The 21,442-nt window shown below is 45.3% G+C and overlaps 1 protein-coding gene across 6 annotated transcripts in view; it reads left to right on the top strand.

Annotated features, from left to right (window-relative positions):
• ENOX2 (ecto-NOX disulfide-thiol exchanger 2) overlaps positions 1–21,442 on the top strand; it is a 2,107,113-nt gene that overhangs the window by 1,798,199 nt on the left and 287,472 nt on the right. For all 6 annotated transcript variants that reach the window (XM_069613111.1, XM_069613112.1, XM_069613109.1 and 3 more), the window contains one exon: positions 7,227–7,334. In XM_069613111.1, the coding sequence (XP_069469212.1) occupies positions 7,227–7,334 (108 nt within the window). The remainder of the gene's footprint in view (positions 1–7,226; positions 7,335–21,442) is intronic.

The following is a 21,442-nucleotide window of genomic DNA, read 5'->3' as shown; positions in this document are numbered from 1 at the left end:
CAGAGGGCTGAAGTTGTTAGTGCATTATTTAGTTGGCATTGCTGTCCTTGCAATTGTGTCAAGGTGTGATGCCCGCTATCATTCGCTATTCCTTAGGATGACATCTAAGTGTGGCACGTGCTAACATTCACCTTTCTATCTAGAAGTGACGGAAACTAAAGTTAGGATGACATCCAAGTGTGGCACATGGTAACATTCACATTTCTATCTAGAAGTGACGGAAGCTAAATTTAGGATGACATCTAAGTGTGGCACATGCTAACATTCATATTCTATCTAGATGTGATAAGGGCTAAAGTTAGGATGACATCTAAGTGTGGCATATGCTAACATTCATATTCTATCTAGATGCCACGCAGTGCCAATTTAATTAGCAAACCTACAGAACTGCATAGCAAATTGCTCCGCTACACTGCTTATTTTATGCCTTGCATTTGTGTGTAACCTAAACATTATTTGAAACTACATTCTAACAATATACAATCTAAATTAGCAGAAATTGCCTTGTTCTCATTGGTTAGTACAATAACGGGTTACATTTGGATGTGCATCGCCCCGCAAATGACCTAATCATGCACAGTCAGAAACTAAGAGCGAAATCTGCCATCCCCAGCAATAAACTAAATACAAGGCCATTCTCCTCCATGAGACCAATTAACTTGGTATCCCGTGCTACTCCCCACACCTGCAGCTCCCCCACGTTAAAGCCTGTTGTGATGAATCTGATGTCGTTACTCCTTTCCGATGAGCAGCCTCTTCATGTAGCCAGGAGACGGCAGATGCTACATGATCCTGACACTGGGGATGGCTATTTGAGGGAGGAACACATGGGAGTGATCATGAGGGGGGGCATTGTTTGATGAGATATGGTATCCCCCTTTCCCTTCTAGGGATATATCTCCTTCATTCCACATGCTTTGATGGCATATTGTAATCCCCCTGAGCAACCCACAAAGCATCTTAATGATATACTTCAATATTCTGAAACCAACCTGCTGACAAACACTGACACGTGAAAGAGGGCAACCAGAATAAAGATCACTTGGCTGAAGCAAAACGAGCAGTCTAGTAGTTGGAGAAATCCAATTGGCTCTGAGCAGCTCCCTTTCTCAGTGCGGGCGTTCAAAAATGGAACAGCTGAGCAACACCGTGAGATCCAACCGGCTAGCCTACCCCGGGTAAACCATGCTGTCAGGAGGACAGACCAGAACCGAACCACGAGAGAATCACGGAGGAAAAAGAGAAAGCGAGCAAAGCTGAAGAGCGGAGAGCAGGCAACACAGCGTCTGTGTTGGCGGTGCACTCCCAAAGGCACACGAAACTCTGAGGAGAGACGTGAAGCAGAGAGGAAGCTTCGTGCCTGCATGGGAAGCCGGGGCGACATCCACCGCCGATCTGACCTGTCTGAACCAAAGAGATGGAGCAGACGCGAAGCCGAGAGGGCGTCAGAGATGCTACAGAAGCTATTCAAGCATTGGTGAGCTTATCATAAAAGGCTGGGCACCAGGTGGGAGTGGCAGAAGGCACTCCTAAGTACAAATGGGAGGCAAATCTCTACGGCTTGCTACGTGGCTAATATTCATAGTCCCAGTAATTGTGGAAGAAGGAAAATACAAGTAACCCAAATGGAAAGGGTAACATTGGGAAGCTAAATACCCCTCGATCCCAAAGCTATTGACTGTTGTGTTAGAGGTGCTGGCAGGAGAGTATACCAGACAAGTTAGAGAACTGAAGCAAAACAGAAAGGAAGAGCAATACCCCTTCTTGAAAAGAAAAGTACAACAGACCTGGCAGGGGAGTATACCAGGTATTGTGAGAGTCTGGAACCTGCACCAAAGTTGTGGCATTCTAAAAAGTGAATCCAAAGAAATAGTCATACCCTTGGGGTGGGAGGGAGTTAAGCTCTTGGGCTATAAGAACTTGGTTCTTCTTTTGTGTGAACATTTTACTTTGGTGAAGAGAGACCTGGGGAAGGGAGCCATCCCCTCGAACTGTGAACACTGTCAATTGTAGATTTCTGTTGAATTTACATTTTTTTGTTAAACCTGAACATTTGTGCACTTTTTCAAGCCAAAGACATTATCCTTAGCACTTTATAGTTATTTTTAGTGTGAGAGGCCTAGGATAGGATTTCGGACAAAGGACATTTTTGCTCTGGACATCTTGACAACTGACAGACGCTTAGTTTTTGGTTGACATAGGAAAATACCTCCTAGATCAGGGACAGTGAGGTATTTCGCAAGCCCCCCTCCTAGATCAGGGACAGTGAGGCATTTCCCAAGCCCGGTTATTATTTCTTTTTTTTCCCAATACATTTTTATTGAGAATTTCACATGTAACAAACACAGAAAGAAACACAAAAAAAACAGTTTCCCCCAACCTTTAAACCCCCCCCCCCCCGCCCTCACCCCTTCCCCTCCTTCCTCCCCCGGATCTAAGAGTACAAGTGGAAGCCCTTCCACATCATTGAACTGAAACGGAAATGAACATTTGTGCACCTCGTTTGGACTGACGAGACATCAAGGCTGTAAAACAGGTGGTTTACCAAACCCGAGTATCCTGTGCCCGTCTCTCATTCCTGGCTCTTTACAAATTCCTCATTAATGCACCTTATTCTGGCAGTGTCTAGATACTTGTTTAAACATGAAGAAATTCTTGTAAAATTGAATACATCTTAGAGATACTATTGCTAAATCTAAGCTTTGTACTTCTCCTTTGAACTGTATTAGTTGTACGCACTGTTTTAATGTTGTCGCACCATTAATTTAAATAATGTATCTTATGTTGAATATTTACATGTACAATGTTTTCATCTTTGATTCAACAACTTCAGTTTATGTGCTGACATGTCATCTTCTAAATATGAGTAAGCTGTCATGATTCTTTTTTATGTATATAATGGCATATTTTGTCTTTTGTAAAGGTTATTTAATGAACCATACACAATTTTACAATAAAAGAATAAAAATGTCCTCATTATTATCGCATACTTGACTAGCTATGCCCTGGAACCATGATTTCATAGTGTGCTCAATTCGCTTGGGAAAGGTTTTATGAGAAAGTGTAGCGAAGGCCTAACCTTTATAATAATATCTAATTTTTGTGCTGCCAAGCTATCCTGCCACATACTCTGTAGCTTGAAGGCTCACTAGGATAGGGCAGAAATGGAATCGAATTTAAAATGGTGGAGACCATCAAATAACATGGCGGAACACTGAGAGGCTTACCTCTTGATATAACAGTTCATGTTTGTGCTGCTAGCTTACTCTGTCATGTATTTAGCAGTCCATGGACTCTCCAGAGTGATGCAGAAACCAGGTCTAATTTACTCAAAAGGAAAAAACACTTCTGTTAATAGCAGCCCACAAGCCTATATTTTCCTCTTACGTTTAGGACGTTGCAGCCCCATATTAACAGGACTGTTCTGGGCAAAAGAAGGGCACATGTTGCAAAACTAAGGGCAGTTAAGGGTGGCATGAAGCAGTGGACAGCTCTGGGTTTGATTGGTTAATGGGGCAAAACTGGAGTCATGAGGACTTACAAAACCATAATATCTACCCCTTTGACTTACTCTTCAAAGCACGTTTTTAGCACTCCAGTAGAGTAAACGTTTTAATTAAACCATATTTACCTTCAGTATTGGCCAATAAAGCAATCATTGCCATAATACTGGTCGAGAATTACCTTTAGTGTGCACTTTCAAGGAAGCAAGGCTTTTGTCTCTGTCTTCCTGGTCTATACTATGACTTCCCACAAACAAGTACCAGGGTTGTCAGAGAATGACTTCCAACTGAATACAGAGAGCAAATAGTTGAAAAATAAGTAATTTATTTTTCCCATTTTCTTACTATATCCACTGTTAGACAGGCAGCACACCAGCACTGTCTAGGGATTGGGTTTTAGGCAGTTAGGAATAGAGATAAACTTCTCTGTCCCCCTTTTTTCTCTCGGATTCATGACAAGACCTGTTGAGTATTTTCAATATTTATAGACAATCTAGAAAGACACATATGTCCTCTAGACACGTGACCGAATGCAACCAGTTTCTTCTGCTTTCGCAACCCCTGAAACATCTCAGGTCACAAGATCACTCACGAGCATTATATATGCTTGATTGAGCCAATAATAATTTGTTACATGGTTTGCCCCTGTCCTTTTTCGTGTTACAAAAAAAGGACATGTGGGCGTACCTGGGCCAGTGACTGACATGAGGCGAAACTAATGGCAAGGAGTGCGACATTGAGCGATGGAATGTTCTGGTACAATGGGACACATGGGGTAACATGGAGAATCAGACCTGGCATCTAAATATTGAATAGTACTTGTGTTTCCTTACAGAACTGCTTGTAAATCTAACAGAATTATTAAATTCTACTTTTACCCAAAAAATAAGTTGTAAAATTCCCCAGTTGGGCCCATTTGCTACAAATCATTTCTTTGGTCAGCGAAAACCCTCTTGCCCCCAGCACCTTTCAGTGAGTTTGGCCTCATTTATACCAAATTGGTTGTAACATTTACTTCCCATCACTTAAAAAATACAGCGACTGACACTCCCCTTACTATTCTTTGGAAGTTATCTGCTGGTCCAGCTATTTATTGCACACAAGAAAACCCTCTTCTGTCTCTTTACAAATGAACATTCATGAATCAAACTGTACGTATCATGATTTATCTCTCACTGCCCCTTAAACTAAATCTAAAAAGATGTCACCACATTGAATAACATAAATAAGTGTGTTTTAACATTACAAGGTAGCTAAATATCAATGTCTGAATGATTAAACACTTTCCACCTTAAAATATATTGGGATGCCAAACGGGCAATGTTGCAGGAAAGAAGCCAGTGATCACTCTAGTACCACAGGGCTTATCCTTTTCATTACTCAATTTCTCCCGAACTTATTCCGTGGAGGCACACATTTCAAAACGGAAGTCTTTTTTGCTTTGATACAAGTATCACCTCACCACTTTCTATAAGATTTTCCTTCAAACCAGATGGTATTAATTAAGCAATATAACGCGAGCGGCGGGTGGATTACCGACTCAGGTAATGCCCCCGCCGCGAGGGTTACATTGCTATTAGTACCCCGGCCCGCATTATGTGCGTGACCGGGGCACTAAAAGCATTTTTTTCTGTCCCGGAAAGCTGCAGCGTTTCGGGACAGAAAAAAAAAAAAAGACCAAGAAAATGGCCTCCGGGAAAGGGAAAACGGGAGTCCGTTTTCTCTTTCCATGGCGGCCTTCGGGAGCGGACGCGCTGGAAACACAAGTGTTCCCAGCGCGTCCGTTCCCGAAAAAAAAAAGAAGCAGAAGGTAAGTGGGGTTGGGATGGCGGGAGGGAGGGGAAGGGGGGAGAGAAAAAAAAAACGTACCTTCCTCCCTGCCAGGGAACGATGGAAGCCTCCAGCTGTGTGGAGGCGCGGAGCCTCCACACTGGTGGAGGCTGCCATCGTCCCCACCAGGGATGCAGGAGCAAGAAGGTAAGTGGGGTGGGGTAGGGAGGAGGGAGGGAAGGGAAAAAAAAAAGCTTACCGAGTCCCCAGCGGGGGGCGGACGCAGTGTTGCCAACTCCTCAGTGAAGAAAGTAGCTATTGGCTGCCCTAGAAGTCGCCAGAAGTAGCTAGATGACGTCACTGCCTAATTTACATAATTACCTCCTCTTTCCCCCTACGATTTATGGCTTTTACTGTGGCCCCCTCCCCTTTTAACCTTTTTCTTTAGGTCCATCCCCTTAACATACAGTTCCTGTAGAGCGTTTCTGGGGGCGGGCTGGCTACTTTAAGAGCAATAAAATTGCTCTGATTAACAGTAAACACCTCAGTGTGTTTTTACATTACTCCCGTTAGAAAACGGGCGGATTACCACACTTTTTTCAATTTGTTTGGAAACTTGCAAATATGAGCAAGTCTCCAAACCAATTGAAAAAAGTAGCTAGATTTCTCGCTAGCCGCTTTTTAATAAAAAGTCGCTAGGGGGGGCGTACTTTCTCGCTAAATACAGCGAGAAAGTCGCTAAATTGGCAACACTGGGCGGAGGCAGCCACTCAGCCGTGGGCTGAGGGGCTGCCACGCTCCCCCCGCCAAGGACAAGGCAGCTGGAGTCCCGGCCGAGAATCGAAGGATTCTCGGCTGGGTAAGGACCCGACGAGAGCCAATCAGAATGCGTGTTGCATTCTGCTTGACTCTCGCCGGGTACTAATTTCAACTACTTTTCACATGCTCTTGTGAATACAACCTGTAAAACCTAGGGAGCCTTACTAGCAAGAGCCCTATGTGTATTTTGTACTGTGGCCATATCTGCACGTGCATTAAATGTTATGAACTTGTTACTGAAGATAGGCTGCTTTAGGTGTTCATGTATGACATTTTGTGTTACGAATAGTTTAACTTGACTCTGTAAATGCATTGCCTCACATAAGGGGAGGAGGTAAATTAGCACTGCACAAAGAAAAACACGAAGAAAACAATGGCCTTAGGTTGGCTGATTTCTGATTTCGCCATGGATCCTGTTAGGAGTGAAAAACGGTTATGGAGGCAGTGTAGGTGTAGCACATGCAATACATTGGTCAATTACAAGATTATAAAGACTGAGACAAATGTTACATAATACTGGGAACTTAGGCGTTTTACTTAGTTAAAGATCCTTCATGGAAGTTTGCAAGAGAGATCTTTCGGTTTCGACTTAAAATACTTCCTATGTGTGCAAATCAGTTTTTGGAAGGAGGCTGGGGTTGAGAGTCCTGTTTGTCGGCATTGTTCCATTGGCACTGAAACACTTGGGAATCTGTTCGTGGAATGTGATGCCTTAAGCAGTTTGCGGATTAATTGTTTTGAGACATTTATTTTAGACTTGAGAATAGCCCATTGGGAGTTTTTATGGGATAGGCTTTTTGATACTACTTCCAGTGCACTATTGAATACTTTGCATCAATTCCTTTTTAGAGTGAGTTTGATACCTTTTTAAGGATTTACTAGGAAATGTATGTTTTCTTGATATGCATATTCTTTTTTTAAATGGATTCAATCTTTGTAATTGTTGTTTAATTTTGATTTTATTTGTTATTCTCTTGTCTTGTCAAAATTGTTATTAAATAAGTGTTAAGTTTTAATGTTAAACAAAATGACACGATAATAAAAATAACCCAGTGAAATGTGAACATCGATCATAATTTCATGATTTATACATTTTTCCTAGATTTTCATTTGTCCTTTTTTTTTATTTTTCAGCATCTACTGAAAATACAAAATGAATATAAGAAAAAAGAGGCCGAACTGCTAAAAGTGAGAGAACTGCATGTGCTATCCCAAAAGCGATTAGCATCATTAAGGGACCAGGTGTGTATTACAATTTCTTGTGACAGTGCTTGTATTGGTTAGAGGAGGCAGACTTATTCTTTTAGGGGCCTCATCACAAGGTGGGCAATATCCCCGGCAGTAATACCGCTGGGGCTATTCGCGTTACTGCCAAACCCCCCTATTAGCGCCAGATCACGGGTTTGGCGGAATAAGTCCCCATTCCCCATTGGGCCCATTCTGGAATTCCCCATTCCCCAATGGGTCCAATGGGGAATTTTCGCACTATTACTGCCAGCGGTATTAGCGCGGCGGTATTAGCACTGAAAATCGGCAAAATCACGGTGGATTTACCCCCAGCTCAGAGGTGGGGGTAAATCCTGCCAGACCCTTGATTTGCCGGACCCTTAAATGCAGCGGTAATGGCGTTACCTCTGCATTTATTTAAGGGTACCACCAAACTTGTGATGAGGCAGCAAGTGTGCATTAAAGAAAATATACAAACAAGCATATTTATATTCGTTCAATCCATTTTTTTTTTTTAACTTTGTTTTACAACATTAACCAACAACAACAACAACAAGCATAACAATCACTCTGGCACTCCTTCGTGGATTCCGCCCATCATTATCATCCATCATGGCGCGCTTCTTCGGCCGTGCTACCCAGATCAGTGGCCTCCCATCACATTCAGCCTCAAGCTTATAGCCCAGTCCTTCTATGTGTGGGGGGGTACTCTTTTCGTTTGTCAGTTCCCCTATTAATGTTCTTCCGCTCCTCCGGGGTCGTCTGTGCTACTCTCTTCCCTTTGTCCGAATACGTTTTGTATCAGGGAGTTCCATGCAAGTATCTTATGTCAACTCTCTCCTTCCCCCCTCTGCAACGCCCTTGTCCACAGTGCCGTTTCCGCTACCGACCATTTCCTCACCATGAGTCTATGCTCGGTCCCGAACTTGTGTTCCACGCCATTGCTATGCGGCGCTTTGCCAGAATGCACACCAAGTCCTTCATCTTGGCCAGATGTTTCCTCTGTCTGTCTCCTCTAGGAAAAAGGCCCAATAGGTAAGACTCGCTTGCACGCGGATTCCATCCCCGGCCATCCTCTCCTTGATTCCCTCCCAAAAGATCCTTATCACTGGGCAGGTCCATAACGTGTGCAGTACGTCCGCTTCCTCTACAGCGCACTGTGGGCAGTTCCGGGGTTCCCTGACACCCATTGTGGACATTCTCCTGGATGTGGGGTATGCTCTATGCATGAGGTAAAGCTGTGCTTGTCTAAATCCTGCATTCCTAGACACGTTTTAAGGGTATTGCAGGACTCTGGACCATTCCTGGTCGGAGAAGGACCTCTAGAGCGCCCCTTCCCAACGTTCTCTTGTTTGCAGTTCCTGCTCATTGTTGGTTTTCAGTAGCTGTTCATACAGTCTGGAGACTGTATGTCCCCCTTTTGATCCATTGCACCGTGCATCCAACATCCCCTTTGGATCCTCTTCATCTGGCAATTCTGGCCATCTCTTCTTAATTGTCTGAACCATGCTGTTGTGTAATATAAATTGGCCACTATGTATTTCATGCTCCTCCATCAGGTATTGGAATTCCACCCATTGTCCTCCTTTCCACAGGTCTCCAATCTGGGCAACGCCTTTGGCTTCCCAATGGGCCTGGTATGTTGCGAGGGTCCCAGTGCCCGCGCCAGCAAATCCCGCAAGGGGGATCTGCGCGGAGCAGGGGTCCTACACCCCCTGGATTTTCCATGCCTTTTTCCACAGGATCGGGCCCAGTTTGACCATATTGGGTAGGGTTCTGGTAAGGGACTTGTCTATCCACATCATTTCAATCAGATAGTACTGTCTCAATGCCGGCTGGAATAGCAAGGAGTCTATTGATGTTTCATCCCCTAACCCTCTCACCACAAATTACAATTGCCCTGCAAGGTAATATCGTTCAAAGTCTGGCAATCTGATGCCGCCCGCTAGATATTCTCTTTGCAGAGTATTCAGGGCAATCCTGTTCTCCCCCCAACACACCACAAGACTTCTCGTGCCATTGTGTTCAACTGTGTAAAGAATGCCTTGGGTATATCATGTGGGATGTTTGTGAAGTAGTATAGCATGCGTGGCAATACTATCATCTTCAGCAGAGCCGCCCTCCCTCTCATTCCTAGCGGAAGCGTCTTCCAGACGGCCGTGGCTTTGTGTCTTAACAAGGGCTAGCGTGTATTGTATTTGTGTGTCCGTGATATCGTGATGCACCACTATCCCCAGATAGCGGAAAGAGCGCGGTGCCCATGTGAGTCCCAGGTCTGGCAGTTGGTTCGGGGGACCCATCTCAGATCAGCCAGGGGGAATAGGGAGGACTTATCCTTGTTGATAGCTATTCCTGATAGTCTGTTATACACATCTATTGCTTCTAGTAGGCATGGTAGGTGCACCCGTGGGTTTCCCACAAAGAGGAGCAGATCATCTGTGTATAACGAGGTTTGGTGTATAACACAATCTATGCCTATCCCAGTGTCCCTATATTTGGCCATGAGGAAGACCGCCAGCGGCTCAAGGGCCAATATGTACAATATCGGTGTTAGTGGCACACTTGCTTTCTGCCTCTGTAAATCCTCCAGACCTCCGAGATGTGCCTCCCAGTTTTCACTCTTGCTCCGAGATCTTTATAAAGCAACCAATTCAGCGGAGGAACCCCTCCCCTATTCCAAAGTGGGCGAGAACACTCAGCAGCCACACCCAATTCACGGAATCGAAAGCTTTAACAGTGTCCAGTGACGCTATGGCGCATTCGCCCCGTCTCTGATTCGTCTGGTCCACCACATGGTGGAGTCTTCTCAGATTCCACAACGTGTTCCGCCCCTCGACATAGCCTGTTTGGACCGGATGGACCAGCTTGGGTATCACCCGTTTAAGTCGATTTGCGAGCACTGCCGTCAGGATTTTGGAGTCTTGGTTAATCAGGGAGGTTGGCCTATTGGAGGCACAGTCTAGTGGTGATTTCCCTAGTTTAAGGATGGGTATTATGACCGATTTCTACATGCTGTCCGGCAACTGCGCCTTCTTGTACGCCTCTTCATAGGTTTCCAACAGCCTACATGCTAGGTTGCCCTTGTAACTCTTGTAAAACATGCCTGGGAGCCCGTTGGGTCCCGGGGATTTGCCAGATGGGAGCTCAGCATTTATAGTCTGTAGTTCCTCCACTGTTTAGATTAGTTTAGTTTAGTTTATTCATTTGTATTGCGCACCAGACCCGAGGGTATGAGGGCGCATGAGCAGCAAGGTGATTCAAAGCTTGGTTACAGGATGCTTATACTTTACATTACATAATTATACTTTACATTACATAGTTACAGTGTGACGATGAAGGAACATGTGTACAGTTTGGCAGGAGAGAATGCAGTAGATGTATTTAAAGAATTATAAATATATACAAGTTTAGTATTACAAATTTACAGATTCTCTTAAAGCATGCAACGCGGAGAGCAGCCGTGTGGTGTTAGAGGTGTTAGTGGTTTGTGTTCTTTAACCAATGGATGTAGTTGCGTCTAAAAAGTGAGTAAGGTTGGGGAGTTCTGAGCGATGGTGGTAGGGAGTTCCAGAGTTGAGGTGCTTTCACCTGGAAGCTGTTGCCACCCATTTTAGTGCGTTTAAACCTGGGGACGGTGAGCAGATTAGCATTGGAGGTTCTGGTGGGTCTGATGGGGCTGTGTTTGCATATTCTGTCTGCCAGATAGCGTGGGGCAGCATTATTCAGGCATTTGTGGGTGAGCGATGCTACTTTAAGCAGGATTTTGTCTGTTGTGCTGAGCCAGTTATGGGATTTCCTGATATTGGAAATGTGTTCCCTCCTGGGAATATTGAGTGCTGCCCTAAGGGCGTTGTTTTGTAGCGTCTGAATTTTGTTGGTGATTTGTTTGGTGGCTCCTATGTAGAGGGCGTTACAATAGTCCAGTTTGGATAATACCAATGCTCTGGCTAGTGTAGTGCAGCTGTGGGTGGAGAGGAAGGGTTTGGCTGCTCTTATGAGCTTACATGTGTAGGCCGTAGAGGATGCCATCGAGCTAACCTGTTTGTGGAAGGTTAGGGAGGAGTCGAGGTATATTCCTAGGGTTTTTACTTCTTTCGAAACCTTGATTAGGTTCCCATCTATGATGAAGTTGGCATAATTGTGGTCGAGTTTGGTTAGGTTGGACGTAGAACCAAGGATGATGAGTTCAGTTTTGTCATCATTCAGGCATAGACTGTGCAAAGCCATCCATGCCTGGATGATGAGATACACCCTGTTCACCAAGGCCAAATCCTGGTTGTAATCTCCCGCCTACTGTGAGGGGGGGCATCAAATATTTGGGCCTGCTCTTCCATTAACTTTGGTAGACTGATCTCGGCCAAGGCGTCGGCTATATTGCCTTTTTCCACCGCTGGGTTGGGGGCGTACAAACGCTCATAGAATTGTGAAAATATTTTGTTAATACCCTCTTGGTCCCTGACCTCTTCCCGTGCGTCGTCTCTTATTGTATTAATAGGGTCCCTCCTACTCTCCTGCTTGGTAAGCCAGACCAGGAGCCTGCCGAGCTCATCTCCCTCTGAATGTAATCTCTGTATATACTTCCCGTAGTCCAATCTCCCCAGTCTCTCCCAGATTGAGGCACATCTCAATCTCAACGTTGCAAGTTCCCCCGATTCCTCCCCTTTTATACCTGCTTGGCGTTTGTCAAGTTCTATCTCCCTTTCTATTTCCCTGAGGTCTGCCAGGGCGCTCCCTCTTAGTCCCCCGGTTTTCCCTATCGCCGTGAACACCACTTTAACGGCATCCCGTTTCGTACCGTTGCTCTCTACACTTCCCATGTTGTTCTCAAAATAATCATCTATCGTGTCTTGCAGATATTCTTGGAACTCAACCTCCATCAGTGCCTCTACCCTCAGCTGCCACGTTGGTATAGGGGCCTTCCAATAAGTATGTGCCCATGTTGCTAGCAATGGTGCGTGATCTGTTCGTGTTTGTGCTTTGATGTTTATCCCAGTGAATTCCCTCAGAGATTCTGTGCCCGTAAATAAATAGTCTATGCGTGTAAATATCCCATGAGGGGCACTGTAATGTGTATACCCTCTCAATTTTCCATGTAGCCTCCTTCAGACGTCCGCCAAATACAGTCGGTTCAGGATCATTTGTAAAGCCTTATCACGAGTCTGGCTTCTAAGTCACTTTCTTGTTTTATCAGCTGGAAAGGGACCCCCGGGGCAATCCATATCAGCACACCCCTAGCATAGTTGGAGTACGTTCAGCTGTACATTTGGCCGCCCCATTTCTTGGCCACTTTGGTTTGCTTCTCTGGCGTTAAGTGAGTCTCCTGTAACATAGCCATTTTCATTATCATCTTGTTCAGCCAGGCGTGTTCTCTGAGTCTCTTGACGTAGGCGTTGAGTCCCCTGACGTTCCAGGCTGCGATAGTTACTTCTTAATGACCCATTTTTTTGGTGTACCCTGTGGCCAGGCCTCTCCCAAAGTCTTATGCGAGCCTGCTTGCCTGATTCTTGTTTCTCTAACCCTGGTCTGTGCTGCCTGGGACCTCAGGCTGGGGATATTCTCCCGGCCTTGCTTCATTTGATCATCGTCGATTCCGTCGTCATTCGCGCTTTGCCATCTTCTTCTTTGCATGCTACTTCCTCCACTTCTCGTGCCTTTCACCAACCAACCAAACAACTGACTAACTACAACTATTAAAGAAGCGCTCAGCCACCCTCCCCCTGCTCGGGCATCGCTGCTTCTCTGCACTGCCCACCTGGGTGGGGCTGGCCCACCGCAACATGATGCCTTAGAACTGACATCTGAACTAGTACAACTCTTTGGGGTTTTGTGTCTTGTCGTGCTCTGCGGCAGAACCAAAGCTTGTCGCTCCATTACTGTATTCCATCTGGATTGCATATCTGTGGTGCTGGAACCCCATGTTGGGTTCACCTGTGTTGTCACTGGGGTAGGTTTTCGTCATTATTGGCATTTCTGGATCTCTGTTGAGGGATACCCTGTTGGTCTGTCCATGCGTGGGCCTCTTCCGTCGTCTCAAAAAAGTACTATCTGCCTTCTCGTATCACCTTCAGTTTGGCAGGGTACAGCAGCATGTAATGTATACCCGCTACTTTGAGGCGGTACTTGGTTGGACCATAGTGCACCCGTTGTCTTTGAACATGACAGTGTAGTCCTGGTAGATTGTTATTCTGGAGGAGCTCCTAGTTATCACCCCCTTCTCTTGAAAATGTCAATTTCTTTCTCCCGATCTTTGAACTTCATGATCTTAGCGATCATTGATCTTGGGGGTGGGAGGGCTCCGGGTTGGGGTTTCCTGGTCAGGGCCCTGTGGGCTCTCTCCACCGCGAACCCTTGGGACAGCCGCTTTCTTGAATACTTTGAGCATCTTTAGTCTTAACTTCTCCCACTCGGCGGGTGAGGCTGATTTGATCGGGCACAAGACCTTGGGACGGGTCTTGTGCCCGATCAAATCAGCCTCACCCGCCGAGTGGGAGAAGTTAAGACTAAAGATGCTCAAAGTATTCAAGAAAGCGGCCTCGACCCCCCCCTCGAAGAAAGAACAGAGCCATGCCAGTGTCGGCAAACACGACAAAAAGAAGGTAAGGTACAAAACCTGTGCACCCTCAGGCCCGGGTGTCCATGAGAAAACTCCTTGAGAAGCCAATATCATTGACGCCATTGGTGCTAAAGGACTCCATGTCATGCCCTAAAAAACCCTCGATGCCACAGACGCTGAAGGCGTCGAAGACTTTGATTCCATTGTCTACGCAAGTCCCAAAATCCTTGAAGGATGTCGAGAAAACATACACTCCACTGCCAAGGAAGGATTTTTTCAAATCCCGTTCTTCAATTTTTGATCATGATGATGAACCATCTTCAGATGAATCTCGTCCATTTCGATTGCCATATGGGACAAATATTGTTCCAGAGGCCTTAATTAATGAGGACTCAAGAGTAAAGGACCTACATGACACCCTGCAATCTGCAGGTGGGTTGGACACTTCCCTAGAAATGGAGTTTGACAGGCCAGACCCTCGGATCAGGCCGATGGATCTTAGACTACTGATATCTAGAGTGATGCACCACGTTTTGAGCAGGGTGACCTGACTGATATTTTGGACAAGTGACCCCAGGAGGACCCCATTCTACCATTCCATGTAGTTTTGCAAAAGAGAGTTAATGCCAACAGGGAGACGCAGGAGTTACTTCCAGCTGTGAACAAAAAAGTAATGAGTAAGTGCTGTGCGTCAAGTAGTGACCCATACTATCTAACAAAACATCCAACTCGTGAAAGCTTGGTAGTTCAGGCTGCCACTTCTATATCCAAACAGGCATACCCAACTACCCGCCCAGTGTTACGCTCACCGGGTCTCTGCTGAGGCGTGGGGGCACGGTTGCTGTCCTCCCTGAACTCGAATCACCCCATTCAGACCTCTCCCTCAGTAGAAATGCTGTGAGTGGAGGTACGTGGTGATACTGCTCCTGCGTGGAGAGAAGTGTGTGAGTGCGCCAATCTGTGATTGTTGTACCTCTTCAACCCTTCACCCCAAAATACGGTTTCTGTGAGCATATGCCGGCCCATAAAGCTCACCTGTGAATTATGGAAGATAAGCTCTCTGTCCTGCTACTTCTGGCAGGGGCGTGTCTAATGGGATCTAGTTCCTTCACTGATCCCTGATAAGGATTAGTCCAGTGCAGCTGCGACTATGCTTCGACTTATGATTGTTAAGTCTTTCTTGAACTCTTGTGATGCTGTTCGTTCTGTTTAATGTCTTTATATGTTGCTCCTATTTATGAATGCAATAATGTCTCTTCTGTTTTCTTCCCTTAGATGGAAATGCGGCCTCAATGCAGCTGTGAGACGCGAGACGCGTCCGGATGGAAGATGGATGCTACCGCAATGTTCGACTGCAGGTAAGTGATGGTTTAAGGGAAAGTGCGAAGTATGGCGAAGCACAACCTTAAACTGACTGTTTTTCGATGTCTAACCTTGTCTTCTGTTTGTCCTTGCAGGCACTGTTGTTGACGATTGAGCGTGTCGTGCTGCGGTGCCAAGATGAAGTTTTCGGCGTTCCGGAAAGTGTAAAGATCAATACTTGGTTCGCCGAAGAGATGTACAGGTAAGAACAGCTTCCTCCAGTTCGTTAGTATGCTGGCAGGAAGCAGGATGTCCAGGAAGCAGGATCTTCAAAGGTAAGTCTGACCTCAGGTGACGGTGAGCTTTACGCTGCTTGCAACTGCAGAAAAACGCAAAGCGTCTGTCTTGAGGATCGGGGCAGTTTATATAGCTGAGATCATAGGCAAGCCTCCTAGAGAGTGAGCATGTGCGAAGGCAATCCATTAGCAGCCACACCCAAGAATGCACTTGGGGCTGCCTAATGGATGGAATGTTCAAGGTTAATGCATCCTGCTTAATGGATGTAATGTTCAAGGTTAATGCATCTGAAGTGCTATGTGCATAATAAAAGCTTTTTGGTGTTAAATGGATGTTCTTGTTTACTTTTGTTCATGAGCCTTGCGCCAAAGGCACCAGGACAGTGTCCACCCAGGTCTCCTGTGCATGCAACCCCTGCATGCCTGTGCCCCTGACTTCATGACCATGACACCCAGACAGAGATGACTATCGTTATGGCGCTTGGGCTAGAAATGTTTCTTTCAGCAAATGCCACATATGCACTGGCAAAGCTCACTTTCACATTATGGGATTGTATTGCGATGGAGGCTGAACATATTCCCGAAGGGGAAGAATGAGACGACTTTTTAAACATTCTCAGGGATGGGAAAGATGCAATGTGCAAATCCCTCCAGACTGGTCTCAAATCTGCAGACAGTATCAGCAGAGCAATGGCAGCTAGCACTGTAATGAGCAGATTTGCCTAGTTGAGAAAGTCTGGATTTGCTCCAGATGTACAGTCTAGACTTCTTAACATCCCCTTTGACGGCACACATTTATTTGGCAGCACGGCTTACGAGAGCCTGGAGAAGCTGCAGACCTCCAAAGCTGCAACCAAATCCGTTGGCGCAGCAATCTGACAGCCACCTACTCGCCCTATTGGTACAGCTTGGAGTGGCAGGTCCTTTCGCTATTACACCTCAGTTGGAAGAGGAAGAGTACTGTTGAATCAAAGAGGTCAGAGAAGATTCCCCTGTGATGGATGGGGGAAGAGGTGCTAAAACTGCTCAGGCAGGGGCCGCTTTACCCTCAGCCACTGCATCAGCTGCCTCAAAACCTCTCTGAGGCCTTACTCCACAAGACCCCGGTGGGAGGCAGACTCTCACAGCATCTGAAAGAATGGCAGGGTATTACTTCAAATGCATGGGCATTGGAAACAGTTGCCCAGAGTTACTGCCTTCCCTTTTTAAAAAGGCCTCAGGATCATCCCCCGGTAAACAGCTCTTTCCAAGTTCCAGATCCGCTCCTTATGCAGGAAATTTTGACCCTGCTAGAAAAAGGTGCAATAGAACCGGTACCTGCAGCGGAGAGAAACAAGGGTTTGTACTCCCCTTTCTAATCCCCAAGAAGAACGGAGGATTGAGACCCATCTTGAACTTACAAGTTCCTCAGGAAGGCCAAGTTCAAGATGGTTACCCTTTCTCAGATCCTTGAGGCCGTGCAGTTTCAGGGATGGATGGTATCCTTGTACCTTCAGGATCCTTAATTTCATGTGCCAATCCATCACAAGCACAGAAAGTACCTAAGGTTGACCGTTGTCGGTTCTCATTATCAGTATCGAGTTCTGCAATTTCGGCTGACCTCCGCCCAAGGTTTTTCACCAAGTTGATGGCAGTGGTGGCAACAAGTCTCAGTAGAGGGTGGATTCACGTCTACCCATACCTGGACGATTGGCTGATCAGGGCACGTCCCCCCAGCCCCCAACCCTGGAACTTCTCAGCTCCACCCGTCGCTCCCTCCACAGTCTGGATTTCAAGAAGTCCCACATGATACCATCTCAAAGGCTCCAATTCATCGCGGCTGTACTGGACGCTTCCTTGTTAAAAGCCTTGCCACCTGAGGTGAGGGCTCAAGACATTCTGCAGATGGTCAACAAATTCCAAAATGCCCAGAGTCTTCCGGCCTTTCATTTTCGGAGGTTGCTTGGCCTTATGGCTTCCTGCATTTTCCTGGTGCCAGAGGCTCACCTGAGAATGAGATCCTTCCAGTGGGCTCTCAGGACTCAATGGTCACAATTCTCAGGCAAAATGTCAGACCTCCTTCAGGTTCCAAGCATAGTAGTACAAGATCTGCTGTTGTGGACCTACGAAGAAAACATTCTGAAAGGAGAACCTTTTTGGTAGCCATAGCCGGAGATAATTGTAATGACAGATACCTCACTCAAGGGATGGGGAGCCCACACCAACGATCTGACCATTGGTGGTTGTTGGTCTCTGTCGGAGTCCACACTACACATCAATCTTTTGGAGCTGAGGGTGATCCGACTAGCGCTGATGGCCTTTCTGCCTTCTGTACGGGGAACGAATGTCTTGATAATTACTGACAACACAGTGGCCATGCACTACCTCAACAAGAGAAGAGGCGTAGGGTCACTACCACTTTTCAGAGAAGCAATGCAGCACTGGTACTGGGCAATTCAAGAAAGAATCTCTCGATGGGCAGTTCACCCAGCCAGAGAGGAGAACACAGTGGCGGACGAGTAGGAACTAGCTCAGGAAGTCCTTCAAGAGATCTTCGCCGTTTGGGGAACCCCTTGAGTAGATCTGTTTGTGACCAGTGCGAACAGGAAGTGCGAACAGGAAGTGCGAACTGTACTGCTCCAGGGAATCTCTCCACGCATTTGTAGTGGAGTTTTCATTCCTGTGCTTTTTTTCCTCCAGTCCCAGTCATTCCTCACATAATCAGAAGGTTGAGAAGGTTTGGGAAACCCATGATCCTAATTGCTCTGGATTGGGCCAAGAGGGTGTGGTACCTGGATCTTCTGGACATGTCCATCTGCCCTCCAATGCATCTTCCACAAAGAGAGGACCTTCTCTCGCGAGAGGAGGGTCTGGTTCTCCATCCAGAGGTCAAGACTCTCAACCTTCATGCATGGTTTCTGAGAAGTTGAGATAGAAGGATTGGGACCTCTAGGGCGACGTAATGGAGATTTTGCTTTCGGCCAGAAGGCCAACAACGAAGTCCTTGTACCGCTGCCGTTGGAAGAGGTTCTGCAGCTGGTGCAGGGATAAGTATGTGGACCCTTTTACATGCAGTACACCTATAGTGTTATCGTTCTTGTTAGGCCTGGCTAATTTGGGACTCCAGGTAGGTACAATTAAAGGGTATCTGGCAGCGCTATCTATTTTTAAACGCTCCTCTGAAGAGGTATCTTTCTTCAAGATTCCACTAGTTCTACAATTCTTGAATGGATTGACACATTTCTGTTCTCTGGTCCCCTTTCAAGTCCTGGTTTGGGATCTCAACCTACTTTTAAAAATAATAATGTGTGCTCCATTTGAGTTTATACACTCATGTCCTTTAAGATTGTTGACCTTAAAGACCAATCTTTTAGTGGCCGTTAAGTCAGCCCTTAGAGTGAGTGAACTTCAAGCCCTGTCCTGCAAGCCTCCTTACACAGTATTCTTTAATGATGGGCCTTAAGTTTAAACCTACTTTTCTACCAGAAATTGTGTCTGAGTTTCATTTAACTCAAAAAATCATGTTACCTTCTTTCTATCACCCACCTCATCCTGGATAGGAAGAGGAGAGGCTACACAGGCTTGACCCAAAATGTGCACTTAGTTTATACATTTTCAGAGTGTCTAAATTAAGACGTGACGATCAACTGTTTATTGGATATACGGGCCATAAATTGGGTTTGGCGGTTTCAAAACAAACCTCATCTAGGTGGATCATCCTTGCAATCTCCGAATGCTACAGGTTAGCTGGAAAAGATCATTGTGAGCGTCTTGGAGCACATTCGAGCAGGGGCATGGCTACTACCTCTGTCTTACAGAGGGGAGTCCCAATTCAGGATGTTTGTGCGGCAGCCGCATGGTCCTCAGCCCACACACTAGCCAAGCACTATAGTCTGGACTCTTCCTCAGGCTGGGAAGTTTTTTTTTGGGAAGGCAGTGTTACATTCTGTACACACAGACCAATTGGAACTCTTAAATTCTAATTTTGAACTGAAAATTCGAACTCCTTCCTCCAGAAATACAAACACTGCTCTGGGAGTCCATCATAAAATGAGGTGTAAGTGGTAACGTTCTTTCGACTGGATGTTCCTCCCACGTATTCCTCATCAGCCCTCCCACCCTACTGCCCAGTGGAATTTCAATGTTATTGAAGTTTATGCTCTTTCAGGGTGATTAGCTGTCGGCGTAGGATAAACCAACACACGTAAAAATAGGAACTGAAGGAAACTGTCGCTGCACACGCTATATACCATTGTTGGCGTCGACACTGGGACGGAGGCCCTCGAGGGACATCGTGTCGACAGGCATCGACATACAGTGACACCTATTGGAACATTTTTCCAAAGCAGCTAAAGCTGAATATGGAGAGATCATAAGATGAGGAATATGTGAGAAGAACATCCAGTCAAAATAACGTTTCCACGGATAAGTAACTTGGTCTTCTTTTCATCCTGGTCTTGGAACATGCAATTATTTTGTAAATTCGCTGGTTCCATATATGCAATCATGTGTAGGTCATCAGGGAGTTCCTTGACCGTAAGGGGGAGTCTCTCCCAGTGAGGTCCTACTTGCATTGACCCCTAGTGTGGGTATTGGGGAGCTGGCTCACCTCCGTAGCCTTACTAGGAGGGGCTCCCCCTTGGGGAGAAGTGACGAATTCCCTCAGTTCGTCACAGTGTCCATAAAAATCCCAACATTCAGGAAGCAACAGACTCAGAATGATTTTCCAGATGTGAATTCAAAATATGCTCCCTAGTGTGCAGACCCTTATCTCACACACTTCAGCAAAGCTCATCTGGTCCTCTTCGGGAAATCTCATCCAAGCAGCTTGACAAGTCAAACACCCTCATTTAATTACTTGTGAGCACAAACACCTATAGTAGTTGTCAAATGTAACTCTGAGACTGCTGGTTGTGTGTATGGCTAGGACCTTTGGTGATCAAAACTACCTTTATACAAGTGCACTTTAAGTACCAGATCATTTAAAACATTTACTGGAATATATTGAAAATGTAAATATTGTAAAATGCATTAAACACAAAATCAACTTTTAAAAAAAAAAAACGTATTGGTTAAAATCAATTCAACCTTTATCAGTACCAGTTAATCACAAAACGATTAAAGTAAACAAATTACTACATAGAGAAGTCTTTGGCAACCCAAACCACAAATAAAAAATAAAATAAAAAAAATAAACTGGAGCTGCAAATACTTAAAAGCAATATTAAAATGCACTCTCTATGAATAATGAAACAAAGAAAATTGTGACTGCATTTACAATGGATTTATTTGATCCTGACAGACAATTATTCCACATATGATCAGTTGATAAAAAGTAGTTCTTTGTAAACCAGTGGAACGCTCTTTCTCTTAATGCTTCAAAGATTCACACATTAGAAATAAATATCTGGATGTTTCTCTGTTTCTTGTCTTTTTATGATCTCGTTTTAAATGGCGTAAGGAGGAGTATGCATGAAATTCCGTACCTGTATTAATTAGCCAAATCTGCTACAACTTAATCCCTCTTTACTTTTTCTGGATTACCAATGAGAACAAGCACAGTGCATCACTTCTCTGCCAATAATAATAGGGCAAGCCCCTTTATTTCAGACAAGGTTCGGAGACCTCCAAGCTCACAGGCTTTTCTGAAAATCCAGCAACATAGAATTTGCTGTCGGGACCAGCATTTTCCCAAAGAATGATAAATATCGCCAGAATGCTCTGACCTTGAGGTAGATAATGCCCAATTCATAACAAATTATTGAGGGCGGCGTCAAATTTGGAAGACGGAGGACTCTTCTCCAAATCAAAGGCAACATTGACATGGTGATATTTCTAAAATGGCAGGAATTAATTCTATAGGTCTTTTATATGAAAACATAAAGTGTGAGGGCAGAATGTTTGACAATGAAATCTTAAAAACTAATCAGACTATATAGGTGTCTAGAAAGATATTGAAAACATTACTGTTCTGATCCAGCCCTTTCTGTTTT

Source organism: Ambystoma mexicanum, chromosome 5p, assembly GCF_040938575.1.
Source record: "Ambystoma mexicanum isolate Mex_15411 chromosome 5p, UKY_AmexF1_1, whole genome shotgun sequence".
In the NCBI taxonomy this organism is placed as follows: domain Eukaryota; kingdom Metazoa; phylum Chordata; class Amphibia; order Caudata; family Ambystomatidae; genus Ambystoma; species Ambystoma mexicanum.
Note: the sequence above shows the minus strand (reverse complement) of the source record. Positions and strands in the feature narration are given on the sequence as shown.